Raw genomic sequence first — 12,734 nt, 5'->3', positions numbered from 1 at the left:
TGTGTGCGAATGAGGTCTAAAAATCTAGCAATGCCAGTAGAGCATCCGAAACTTATAATTTTTTTTAAGAAAACCTAATTCTGTGGGGAAGTTCAAATCTGAGAGAGAAAACAAACTTTATAAATAAGAAGTTGGTCGGCATTGTAAATGAATTCTTTTTTTTTAGCTTGCCTTGGCTATGAGTTGTGTCAATGGTAATGTGACTTGCTTACCGAAACTGAAACTGTCAATTGTACATGTTTTCAAGTTTAGATTCAGTCTAAATAGAGACGCATGTTTTTCTCTTAAATTTATAGAAAAAAGATTTTTCGCTTACCGATATTGTTTTTGCTCAAATTTAGCAGCACCATCATGTTTTATGGTCAGAATCGTTCAATGTAACACTTGGCACTGTTACTTGCCTGGTTTCTCAAGAAAAAACTGCAAATTCACCTTTGTCCATGCCTCTTGAATGCACGCCGAAGTTATTAATGGAGACAAATTTTGAAGGCTATGCCTCGCCATACTGCAGTCACCGAAAATGACATAGCCACTATGTTTTAAATATCACTGACTGTGAGGGGCACAGGCAAAGACAAATTCGTAATATCTTTATTGACAAACAAAGTAAGTAATAGTGCCAAGTGTTGTAGTATTGAACAATTCAGACCATAAAATTCAGTCTTGCTGCAAAATTGGAGCAAGAAAACAGCAGCAGGAAGCACAAAATCTTTTTTTCTATGATTTTAATAGAAAAATGCATGTCTCTGTAGGTGATGTCTAAAACATGGTAACCATGACGTATTTTCAACTCCTGAAATCACTTCTGGCACTTGCAGTACACAAAAGCATGGCCTTCAAGATTGACTTTTGTTACTCTGAGCGAGCCATCTCTGGGGGTGCAGTTAAGGCACCACCTATTCGCAGAACATTTTGAATGCAGAAATTCAATCTGAAGTGAATACCAAATAGCACACCAATGAAATACTCGAAAATATTGAATATTTGCCCAACCCTAGACTATTTCAGGGCATGTTCATTTGATATTTCATGGCTTCCTGAGTTGTAATAGCTTGAAGTTAGCAATGTCCCACGATTTTCTTTTCTTACGTCGCTATGTACTGTGCAGTCTTTGCCAAGGCTGTATACTGTGCATGCTGTGCGTGAAGCTGAGGTGAGTGAAAGAAGTGTAGCAAACGTCACCATGGCACTGCTAACAGACTGAGTGCGCTTTTGGTCTGCAAGCATTTTCAACAGTGCCCTTCTCTCTTGTGATCTCTGGATGTGTTTCCTTGCAGCCTGGCACAATGCAGGGTACAGTACCTTACCTGGGCATCTTTTTGACGGATTTGACCATGCTAGATGCCGCTCTTCCTGATGAGCTGCCTGGAGGTCTGCTCAATTTTGACAAGAGGCGTCGTGAGTTTCGTGTCCTGGCACAGATAAAGCTTCTCCAGAGTGCTGCTAACTGCTATAGCCTCCAGCCAGATCCTGCATTTGTGGCTTGGTTTGAAACACTGCCCATGCTTTCGGATGAACAAAGGTGAACTTTTTCTTATGCTCCTTCGTGGCGCTTGTACATCATGTGATTTGTCACATGTGGCCATTGTGCTTTCCCATTGAGTTACACCTGTTGAGTTACACCCGACTTAGCCGATTAACCCTTTCAGGCGCCACTTGCAATTATGCATAGAAAAAAATCTTTTTATATATAAACATTCTTTTGGGAACCTAAGAAACACAAAACCATCGAATTCTTCAAAATTATCATGAAACTTTATTATTTGCAACATCGTACACAATTGTGTACACAGCGCCTCGGTGGTCACAAAATTCACTTGTGGAATGCGAGGAAGCAATTTCTTTCTTTCTTCAGGCACAGTTGCAGGGCGCATTTCATGCAGAATATCCGGGCGCCTCGTGTGCACTTCTCGAGCTTGCACCTAATTCGCACCTTCTGGTCGCGGGATTCGGGCCAATGGTCACAGGAGTCGTAGTGCGCGTCGGTGCGAGGAAGCGATATTCAGGCTTTTTTGCCCTATCTTTGGTTGTGGTGCTTGGATCTCTGCAAGAGAAGGCCTTCCACGCTTTTTCTCTGGTAGTACCGACTTAATTAATGCTTCGGCAGCTTGCAAGCAAGCGAAAATTCATCAAATATAGGAGTTTAGCTCTAGGCAGCGTTTGATTGTCGCGGTGGTAGTCCAGCCAAGAATTGCAGATACCCAGGTTCACAAAAGGAAAAAGCACTCTGTGTCCACTTCTTCAGCTTGCGTTTCCCCTGCAGCAGCATCTTCCTCTTCTGTGAGGTTGGTGAATGCAGCTGCAACGCAGGCGTCGGTCGCTTCACACGTAGCTTCTTCTTCGTCACCTTCCCCGACGTCTGAAACATTTATCAGCAATGAGCTCCAAAAGCCTTTCAGCTGTCTTTTGGGTTTTCTTATGCTTGTTTGCATTGTAGAAAGAAGAACGACGAATGGCCAAAAAACCTGGAAAGAAAATCAAAGCAACTCTCAGCGTTCTTCATTTCTGCAGCGACCACGGCGCTTTGTACACAATCGTGTACACATGCGCGTGCAAGCGTTAGCACTTGGTCATCTCCTCAGAAAGGATGAAATTATCACTCCTCGGTACTTCATATAATGCACAAGCGCGTTTAATTTTTTTCGCTTGCCACAATAAAAAAAAAGTGGCTCTAAAAAAGTAAGAACTTGACTCACCGCTCTTTGTAGCTCCGGCGTCCTCCATTTCTTGTTTTGATATGAACATCTTCAACGAAATGCGACTGATGGTGCCCAAAATGTACATGGTTGTCAGTTTAAGGTTTGGGAATGTGCTAAAGCCAACCTAATAGAAAATTGCGCGCCCTAAACGCGAAAAAAACACCAGAAGTACAATGTACACAATTGTGTACAAGGTGCCTTAAAGGGTTAACAGCTAGTGTTCCCAAATGATGGTGTCTTGGTAAGCATACGCTTCACATTTTACCACATATTGATCAGGTTATGCATTTCATGGCTGGCGGAAGGCACACTCCGGCATTTATGTACAACAAGCCTCAGTGCTTGTGCTTGAGAGCAAGTACGGATCAGTATTGAGGTCCCCAAGATTGATGGCTCTTTATGCAAGCTTTCCACATGCATGAATCATGCTATGCCAGCATGCACTCTACCATTTCACCACTCCTGCAGCCGAAGCATAGAGATTTGTAATCATAGTCAAAGGAACTACCAGTTTTATACTTAAATGTTATCTTTGCAGTCATGGACCATAACCAGGAAGGAAGATACTTTTAGTGACCTTGGGTTGCACGCCCCGACATACACTTTTTCAGATAACCTTTCACCAGTTTTTTTCAGTGAATACTTCTTGGTGTTGAGCTTCTTTTTTTTTTTTCCACTGTATATCTGGCTAACAAATTTTATTGATGCTGAAACATTCTGTATAATTGCAAGTCCTGTTCAACATTTCAGTTACCTGCAGTGCCCAGAATAAGAGTTCGAGATAAGCAGTCTAGCAAAGGGCACACTGCCATATGGCGATATGACTGTGCAGTAATTTAGAGTGAGTGCATTTGATATTTGAGCACAAATAGAATTAGGCTATACCATTACGTGGGTACAGAGCTCCAATGAATGAAACACAAAAAAAATGTTACTAGGTAGATACCACCCTGCATTGCCATTGGTGAGCTTGCCCATTCATCCATCCCAGTGGCCAAAGCGGTAAGACCCCTACTCGCGTTACGTTCTCATCACCGCAGCAGGCAAAATGGTTTAAATAAGAATAAAGTAGAGGTTTCCTGAGCAGTAGACCAACGAGTAACCTTGGCTTTGCCAGGCTTCTTGCATTGGGCAGAATATGTAGGCTTGCACCTGCGTGTCAGTCGCCACCCTCTGAATTTGCTTATTTCCCTTTATCTTTCTCTCTCTGTGAATTTGCTTATGATGCCACTTTTTAGTTGGAACCGAATTCTTGGGAAAATTTTTGACGTATTGTTGGGTTCTTTTTCTTTTTGTCATTTTTGTTTAAACCGAGAATACTTGACCTTAGTTGTATCTAAAGGGGCCATGACAAGGCTTTACTATTCTCAGTTTATCATTGTAATCGAGAATAGAGGGGCTAGTGTGGTTATACACAATAAAAAATTAGGCTCTCTGCACACATTTAACCGAAAACTTCAATTTGAAATTTCTGCCTTTAAGCTCTCAGCAACTGCTATTTTGGCATGTATTTTGCGACATTAAGAAGTGCATGCATGCATGTGCGTCTCTCAGGCTGACTGCAGAGATGCGCAGGCAAGAATGAAACCGCGCATATGCCAAGCCCATCGACCACCACAGAAGGCACTTCATTTCACCACCCATCAGTGTTGCCATACTGCTGTATGAGTCAATTGCAATGTACAAAAATTTGAATACAAATTTTCCACCACCTTGTATGCGCAAACTTTTTGCCAGCTTCCTGTGGGATGCGTAATGTTTAGCATGCAATGCATAATCCAAGGTTGCAAATTTGGTGCCATCACCCCTTTAAAGGAAAATTTTGCTTTATTAAAATGATAATTTAAGAAAATGTACTGTTTCTATGGTAAGTTCCAGGAAAATTACAATTACTTCATTAAATTAATTAATTCTTGATAAGCCATTTCGTTATAGCGAGGCTTCTTTTTATGCTGTAAATGGGGGGTGTTTGACAATTGCTAGCTCAGTCGTTTGGCCTGAAGATTGCCAGTCATGCTCACGACTATCACCGCTGCTAAAGTTGTCTCTCTGCTTAACGTGCACAGGTGCTCAGCTTGCTTGTGTACTATGTGCCTACTGGCCAGTCTGTCATCACCACGACTTAGCCGACATAGCCATACACTTTCTTGGCTCATAAGTCTTTTTATTGCATTTCTAAGGAACCTATCAGTATCATTTCTTGTGTGTTATAGTATTTGTCTGCCATTTCATACCGCCGTGTCACTTGAGTGTGAAAAAGAGGTGATATACAGCCCCTCTCTCTCTCTCTCTCTCTCTCTCTCTCTCAGAATATGCAGAATTTTTAAAAGTTGCCTGTAGCAGATAGCATAATTGTAATCCTCGAGCTGGATTACTCGACGTGGCAGACATTACCCACACGAGAAATTGAAGTGCATAATTGACCATCCAACAACGTCTTACTAATTACCTGTTTAATTAATTTACGGCACATATTGGAATTTATTAATTCTAGCTGGCAAGTTGCAAGGCATATCCACTTCGAACGACTTCAAACGATCGTACGTGGTCCGGTATATACCATGAAACTTGCACTAAAAATGCACTATTGTTCCACTTACTTTTTTAGCTTTTTATGCATTGAAGCACAAACATAACTCAAATGGCCATGTATTCTGTCACATACTTTACGAATGAATATCTTGAAACTGGTGTCGTCTTCATAGCTCATTCCAAGTGGGTACACCTTGCGAACTCACTGGCTACAATTGCGATATGTGACGTGCTGAGAATAAATTTATTTCGTGCATAGTGCAGACCAAAATGTGGTCCTTGCAGGACGAGCATACAGGGTTATTACAAATGGAGGGAAAATATACATCACTTCAAATTTTTAAAAAATTTAGAAGAAAAAAAAACAGGAAAACAAACATACAGTAGAATTTCAATGATGTGATCATGCCTGATAGAAATTATTCAAAAGTCCTAGCCCAAGTTTATTACTGTATTTACACGATTGTAAGTCGACCCCTTTTTTTTAATTTGAAAGTCTAAAGTTGGGGGGTCGACTTCGAAACCAAAACATGGCCCCGCCAATAAAAGCGATACCAACGGAAGCTACAATGTAGCTACAATTTTATGTTTGCTCTATGGCCCTACCCGTGTCTTTTCGCTATCCCGCGTGTTTGTTCGCTTTTCGGAAGGGTTTTTCAACATTTTTGAGAGTTTTACAGTGCATGCAACAATCATGGGGGAGGGGGTGTCGATAGTTGATGGAAGCGCCGCTGTTTCCATTTGCGGCGGCACTATAGTGCCTAGAATATACTGGCTAGTGTGCTGTCCACGGCCTCTCGGGTGGCACCAAATGCAATGAATGCCGGCGGCTGCCACTAGGGGCGCTGCAGTGCAGGTGGGTGCCGCGGCACCATCCGGTCTTCGTAGCCCGCCGTGTTTCCACAGCATCGGCAAGCGGGCTGCTGCGCTTTTTGTTTTTATTAAGCTGTAGCAGCAGCACAGTTCAAATGTGGGCAGCTGATTTATAAATCGGGGTTTGTTTCGATTACAACAGGCTTCTCTAGCGCTTGTCGCTTGCGTGAAAACCGTGTGCTAGCTCAGCTGGGCTTCGAGCGGGGAACCTGATGTGTTTCTATGCTGGCGAAGAGAAAACGTAATTTCTAAGGCAAATGCCTTGATCTCCATGTTCCAAGGCCATGTTGCGAGGTACAGAACATATCACAAGATCCAAGGAAGGCCAGAAACGAACCAAAGCATGTCCAGCCGTGTATAGGAGATGCTAAATGATTAGCAAATTTAATTATTCATTATAGTGATTGGTTTAAGGGGATAAGGCTGAATTAGAGGGATTAAGGTGTATTAATTAAGGATTAGAGTGAATTAGAGTAGGCTTTACAAGGCTTTCGCCTTCGTACGTGTATATCTTTGGCGATAGCCAAGGACACTTGTTTTTTTATTCTAGCGATGATGGCAGCGTAATTTTTTAAGGGTACGTTTCAGGTTACATTTTTCATTCTAATAATGTAAAGGAATTCTAAGGTTACGTTACTGTTCTATTGATGTTATATTAATGCATAACCGTTCAAAACCACTGTAACCGATCATCTTTTGAAATGACTTGAATTTCTGTGTTCTTTCTTTTTATTTTATTTGCTGCTATTTCTGCCTACTGTCTTATTGTTGTCCTCATAGGTTTGAATGTTTTTGACGGTTTGTAAACCATGTACCCATCTCCTCATAATTCCCATTGGGCCCCGAGGATAGGATAATAAGCAAAAAAAATCCCTGTAAAATAGACTGCACGTGGTGTTTCGTGTACTATACATTTTTTAATACCTGGTAAATACGTGCAGATTTCTTTTTATGTCTGATATACGTGAACAAAAATAGGAAACAGATATTTCATTTAAGCGTAACAAAGATTTTATTCATGCGTAACAACAGTCAATCGCAGGCATATAAGACAGCCCTAGATGAGATAATGCACACATACATGAATAGATCGCGCAGTGACGCAATTTCAGGAGCTTCTGCCGTTGCCTTTGCGCTTCCCTCTCTTTGTTGATGCCTTTTACAAAAAAAAAAACGAAACCTCAAGAAAACAAAGAACTTTGCAACTGCTGTCAAAAGCTGGTTTTTCATGCTCTGGGCATCCTGGTTGAGGAAAGGCCAGCTGTCTGCAGCTGACCTGAAAAATCAGCTATACTCGCTACATGTAACTTGTTTTTGCTGAAGAACACAGTAAAAGCATCTTCCCTGGCCTTCACAGCGGTTCCCGTCTGGCTAAGATAGACAAGCAAGGCCTCCATTGTCAAAATGGGAAGTGCAATAATGAAGCTGCGTCTGTACTAGCTTCAGCTTTACTTACACAAAGGAAGCCTGCACAATGTGGTCAAGAATTTTGGGCAGTAATCTATCGTGCAACATAACCTGCAGTATAGTAGATCAAAGCACTACTGCTCGTTTTTTCTTCTTTTTTTTTCCCCCTGGTACTCAGGAAAAGTAAGCTGAATGCTTAGCAAACTCAGTAAATATCGTGGGTATAACTTAGGGTTTCAGGCGTGGTCACGATGGAAGAATACTTCCACCGTGGGCGTGTTTTATCGCGGGGAATCTCGTGGACAACGTCATTCACGGTGATAGAGAACGCGCGCTCGACTAAGCTGTTTTCGAACTGTTTTTCACAAACCACAGCAGTTGGTGCCGGCCTTCTGTCCGTTCTCCTGATCATTCTTGCCCGTTCTGCTGCCGCTTCGTATCAGATGATAGAGTGAACAAGGATACACGCCCTTTGTTCGAGCAGTAACCGCTTCCACACAACGGCACAAAGCAGGTCCTCTCCTTGCACTGTCTCAGCTTCGGCATTTTTTTCACCGCCGCCGCATAGTTCTCGCAATGACAGGCACACGAACATAACAGCCACACACTCACTCTTTGACAACACCAAGCACAAACACGCAACGCTGTAATAACACTGAAAACGCAAACACAGAAATTGACGCAACAACTGCGAAACTGATATGCGAAGCAGACGACACGCGCAGTCTGCACCCACCCGTGTGGCAGCGACCTCTGCCGGCCATCGTGGGCATTCATTGCAGGCGGCGCCACGCTCGTCCATTGAAAAGAGCTGGTGCATGGCACACTAGCCAGTATATTCTAGGCACTATAGCGGCACCCTCAGAACGGCGGCGCTTGCGGGGAGTATTGGTAGCTCATGGAAGAGCAGACACCGGTCGCGGGTTTCTCTTTCTCTGTTTAAAGGCTAGACGCGTTCCACTTGACTGCCGGCTACGTGCTACTTCTATGCTTCCCCAGTAGTCATGAGTGCTCCAGGCCCACGAATCGTTCGGGACTCGTTCACAGCAGCGTTCAAGAGGGGCTGCCATCCTTTACGCTGAAGAAACAAATCGCTGTGCAGCGGGCCGCAATTTCGATGTTTCTAAACGGGTGGTGCGAGAGTGGCGACTGCAGCAACGCGAAATTTTCACCTGTGACGGCAAGTGAGAAATTTCCCACGTGCCGAAGTCTGGACGCTTTCCGGAGCTGTAGGCTAAGCTTGCGGCGTCCGTCGCTGAAATGCGTGATCGGTCCCTGCCAGTGAAGTGCGACGTGGTCATGAAACAAACCCGGACCTTCGCCTTAATTTTAAGGTTCTGCTCCGCCATGAGTACAACGAGTGGCTGGCGGCAGAAGACTGCGAAATTACGCCTACCGGACCTGTCAATAAAGCCTCCCTGACGGCTGCGTGTGGTTGGGTGCATTTGGCGTGGGCTGCTGTTCTGCAAAATGTTTGCCAAATTTGAAATTTCGCTGGACCACGACGCGCTGTGGGACCGCAGCAACGATGACGATGGCAGCACTAGTGAAGACGAGTAGTCCAGTGACCATGTCGGCTACTAATAAATTTTCGTTATCGAATGCGCCCTCAGGTATGCTCTTTTATTTATTTTTTATCTTTTTTCCGATCACGCGATATGGGGGGGGTCGACTTACAATCGTGTAAATACAGTAGCTTACAACATAGTAAATTTCGAATGTTGCGAACCACTTTTTGCACCACACAATGATTCGCACAATTGAGCTGCCACGCAATCCCCAGCGAAGCTGGCTAAAGTGCATAGAAGCATTCTTGACTAACTGCTTTCAGTCTGTTTTTGTTAATAACCAATGTTCTAGCAGACTCCTCGTAACATCAGGCGTCCCCCAGGGATCCATCTTAGGACCACTTCTTTTTTTAATTTACATTAACAACCTACCAACGCATGTATCATGTAACATTCGTATGTTTGCAGATGATTATGTAATCTACCGCAAAGTTACCAACACATCTGACCACACATTCATCCAGAACGATCTCGATAGTGTACAAGAATGGTGTAATCGCTGGCTAATGAACCTAAATCCTAACAAATGTAAACTTGTGTCTTTCACTCGCTGCCGTAACCCCCTCACATTTAGCTATTCCATTGCGGATGTTCCAATAGAAAGAGTCCAATCATTCAAATACCTGGGTGTCACCCTATCTTGTGATCTGTCCTGGCGCTTGCACACTACTAACATCATCTCAGCTGCCAATAGATCACTGAGGTTTCTCAGGCGACATCTGCGTCATACTCCACAACAAGTAAAAGCATTGGTCTATAAATCATTCATAAGATCAAAACTTGAGTATGGATCTCCCATCTGGAAACCGCATCAGATTGGTATCATAAATGCACTTGAGGCTGTGCAAAATCGTGCTACTAGGTTTATTCAGTCTTCATATTCGTACAATATCAGCCTTTCATCGATGAAAGCGGAATCTGGCTTAGAAACGCTTTCTTTCCGTCGACAGGTTGCCACCCTCTCTCTCTTCCATTCATTTTTTTTCAGCCCCCTAAATCACCCACCCTACATCACGTCTCCATCATGCATATCTCATCGCACCGGTCATCCACTTCAAGTTGCACGAGCACATGCCCGGACCACCACTTTTCAAGCATCATTTTTTATTCGAGCATCAAGGGACTGGAACGGCCTTCCACACACCATCGCAGCCATCTCAAGCCCATCTGCCTTTACTGAAGCTTTACTTCACTTCCCGAAGCTTATTCACTTTACCGAAGTGAAGTGAAGTGGAGGCCCCGGCGAGCCTGTAGCGCCTTGTTAGGCCAGCAGAGCAGGGCCACGCCAATGCACCAGTCGCATTCCTGCCAGGTTGACCTACATCAATTTGCCCCTCCCCCCCCCCCCCCCCCATCCCTTTCAAGAAAAAAAAAACTTTTGCGTTGTGCAGTATTTTTCACCTTGTCAGCCGTTTTCAAACACCTTTTAACTTTATAAAAAACTGACAATCACGTGACCCAGTCATGCTGCATCAGCAAAGATCAGTGGCACTCACTTCCATGGGTAGTTTTCTTGTCACCACACGCATTTCATCATCTTTGGCACATGACACAAAGTAGCTTCGCCACCACAAAGAAAAGCAGGTTTCTTTATCTTGCGCAAAGCATGTCCTTATCACCATCAGGCAGCAAAGAAAGGAGCTCGAGTTAACCAGGCAGATCTTGAAATAAGCTGCATCTGCAGCTGCTAAAATGTGCGTGAAACAAGCACACCTATGATTCAAATTCGCATCAGCCACTAGGAGCTCTCCCTGTGCATCACGTAACTGCAGTAGTGAGTCACAATGCTATAGTTAGTTTTCCCTTTTCGCACTCGCTTTTGTTGCTTTTACTTCTGCATGGAGGAGTGCAACACTGCAGCTATCATAATCTCCAATCTCGTGTTTACAGCAATACCAAGATGGCAATGGAAAGCCTGCTCACATTATCAGTGGTGCTCTAGCACCTCCCAGTGCCCGATTTTCTTCCCGATTTGGAAGGCAGTTTACTAAAACAGTGCAAGTTTCTCAATTTGTCCTGCATATTTCTTCCAAATATTTTATCATAAGATACAGCAAAGTGTTAATATTGTGAGAAAAAATAGAAATGTTGAGCAATTCAGCCATTTTATTACTTAATCTCCCGACTTTTAAAGTTCTTGGGTGAAATGAATTTCAAATACAAATTTATGTGTATATATATATATATATATATATATATATATATATATATATATATACACACACACACACACACACACACACACACACACACACACACACACACACACACACACACACACACACACACACACACACACACACATGTACATAATCAGCAATAGTCAAATTATGGAGTATATATGGTGCAGTAAGGGAATTGTATGCAGAAATGGTGCATGGAAAGAAACAAAACTTGCACATGTTTGTCCTAGCATAATGTGTTATTGTATGGGTTTTATTGAACTAAGAAGTTAATCGTCGAATCTTCTTATTAGCCTTATGTGTTTCGATTTCTCATCCAAGTAATGTCAGCTTTTTAGGTAATTTAGGTTAGCTTTAGGTAATCGAGCTCAATTCATAATTTATGCTATCTTCCAAAGGTGATACTTAAAAATTTTGTATAGTCTAAAAAAAAAGCTCTGTGTATAGTCATGGTGCTTTAACACGGTTCTTGTCCTGTCCTTCATTCTCAATCACACAGCTTATATTGTAATTGCTGTGGTAAAAATAAACTCTAACTCAAACTGCAAGAAAGAAAACTAGGATATATGTCGACGTCCGATTTTTCGAACTCTCTTCAGGCCGTGAAAACATCCAAGAAAACAAATTAGTGCCTTTAACGTCCCTCAAGGGCTCAGATTGCCAGAGGCACGTTTGAAAACACTTTAAAGAACTGTCAGCATGCTTATTGGGGGTCTCGGTGCTTATACTGTGACCTCCTCCTTAAGAGGAAGCTTTATCTCGGATGCTCCTATCTGAATACATGTAGAAGGTGAATTAGTTTTTCTCGGCAACCACTGAACAAAATTTGATGAGGTTTGTTGCATTTAAAAGAAAAACCCAAATTCTACGGTCTTCTGGTTTGGAATTTTTCATTTAGGGTGTCACTTCTTTATTAAAAATTGGCACAAATCTCAAATTTTCAGAAACCGAAACTATCATGCTTAAAACTCTAACTCAACGATGAAAAATATCACAATTCTGTGAATCGCATCTAATAGTACATCTACAGCGGACAAAATCGATATGTTGCAAATCAATCTCAAACAATTTAGCATTATTGAAATACGGCTTTTCCAGAACCCCTGCGCACCACGTAACGAATTCACGTAAGATACAAATTGACATAACGAATTTGTCCGCTTTGACTCTTATAATAGATGCCGTTTGAAGAACCGCAATATCTGTTTTTGATGAAGTGCTTTTAGTTTGTAAACTCGTCCTTGTATTTTTTTCGCACTTTCAAATTTTTCAAAATATTTTAAACAAAATTCAGGCCCTAAATCGAACTTCCGCTTCCAACAGATACTAGAAGTTAACTTTCTCAAATTCAACAAATTCCATTAAAAGTGATCATTAAGAGCGTTTCTGCGTTTACATTTATTTGAATAGGCCGCGTCGGAGTTGGGCCCGAGCTAAAGCTTCGTCTTAAACAATTTGTCGAGAGATAAAAT

The 12,734-nt window shown here is 42.5% G+C and overlaps 1 protein-coding gene across 1 annotated transcript in view; it reads left to right on the top strand.

The window, feature by feature from the left end:
* Positions 1-12,734, top strand: part of Rgl (Ral guanine nucleotide dissociation stimulator-like) — a 144,812-nt gene that overhangs the window by 89,217 nt on the left and 42,861 nt on the right. The window contains exon 9 of the mRNA XM_065451159.2: positions 1,278-1,522. Coding sequence (XP_065307231.1) covers positions 1,278-1,522 — 245 coding nt within the window. The remainder of the gene's footprint in view (positions 1-1,277; positions 1,523-12,734) is intronic.

The sequence above is a fragment of the Dermacentor albipictus genome, chromosome 1, assembly GCF_038994185.2.
Source record: "Dermacentor albipictus isolate Rhodes 1998 colony chromosome 1, USDA_Dalb.pri_finalv2, whole genome shotgun sequence".
In the NCBI taxonomy this organism is placed as follows: domain Eukaryota; kingdom Metazoa; phylum Arthropoda; class Arachnida; order Ixodida; family Ixodidae; genus Dermacentor; species Dermacentor albipictus.
Note: the sequence above shows the minus strand (reverse complement) of the source record. Positions and strands in the feature narration are given on the sequence as shown.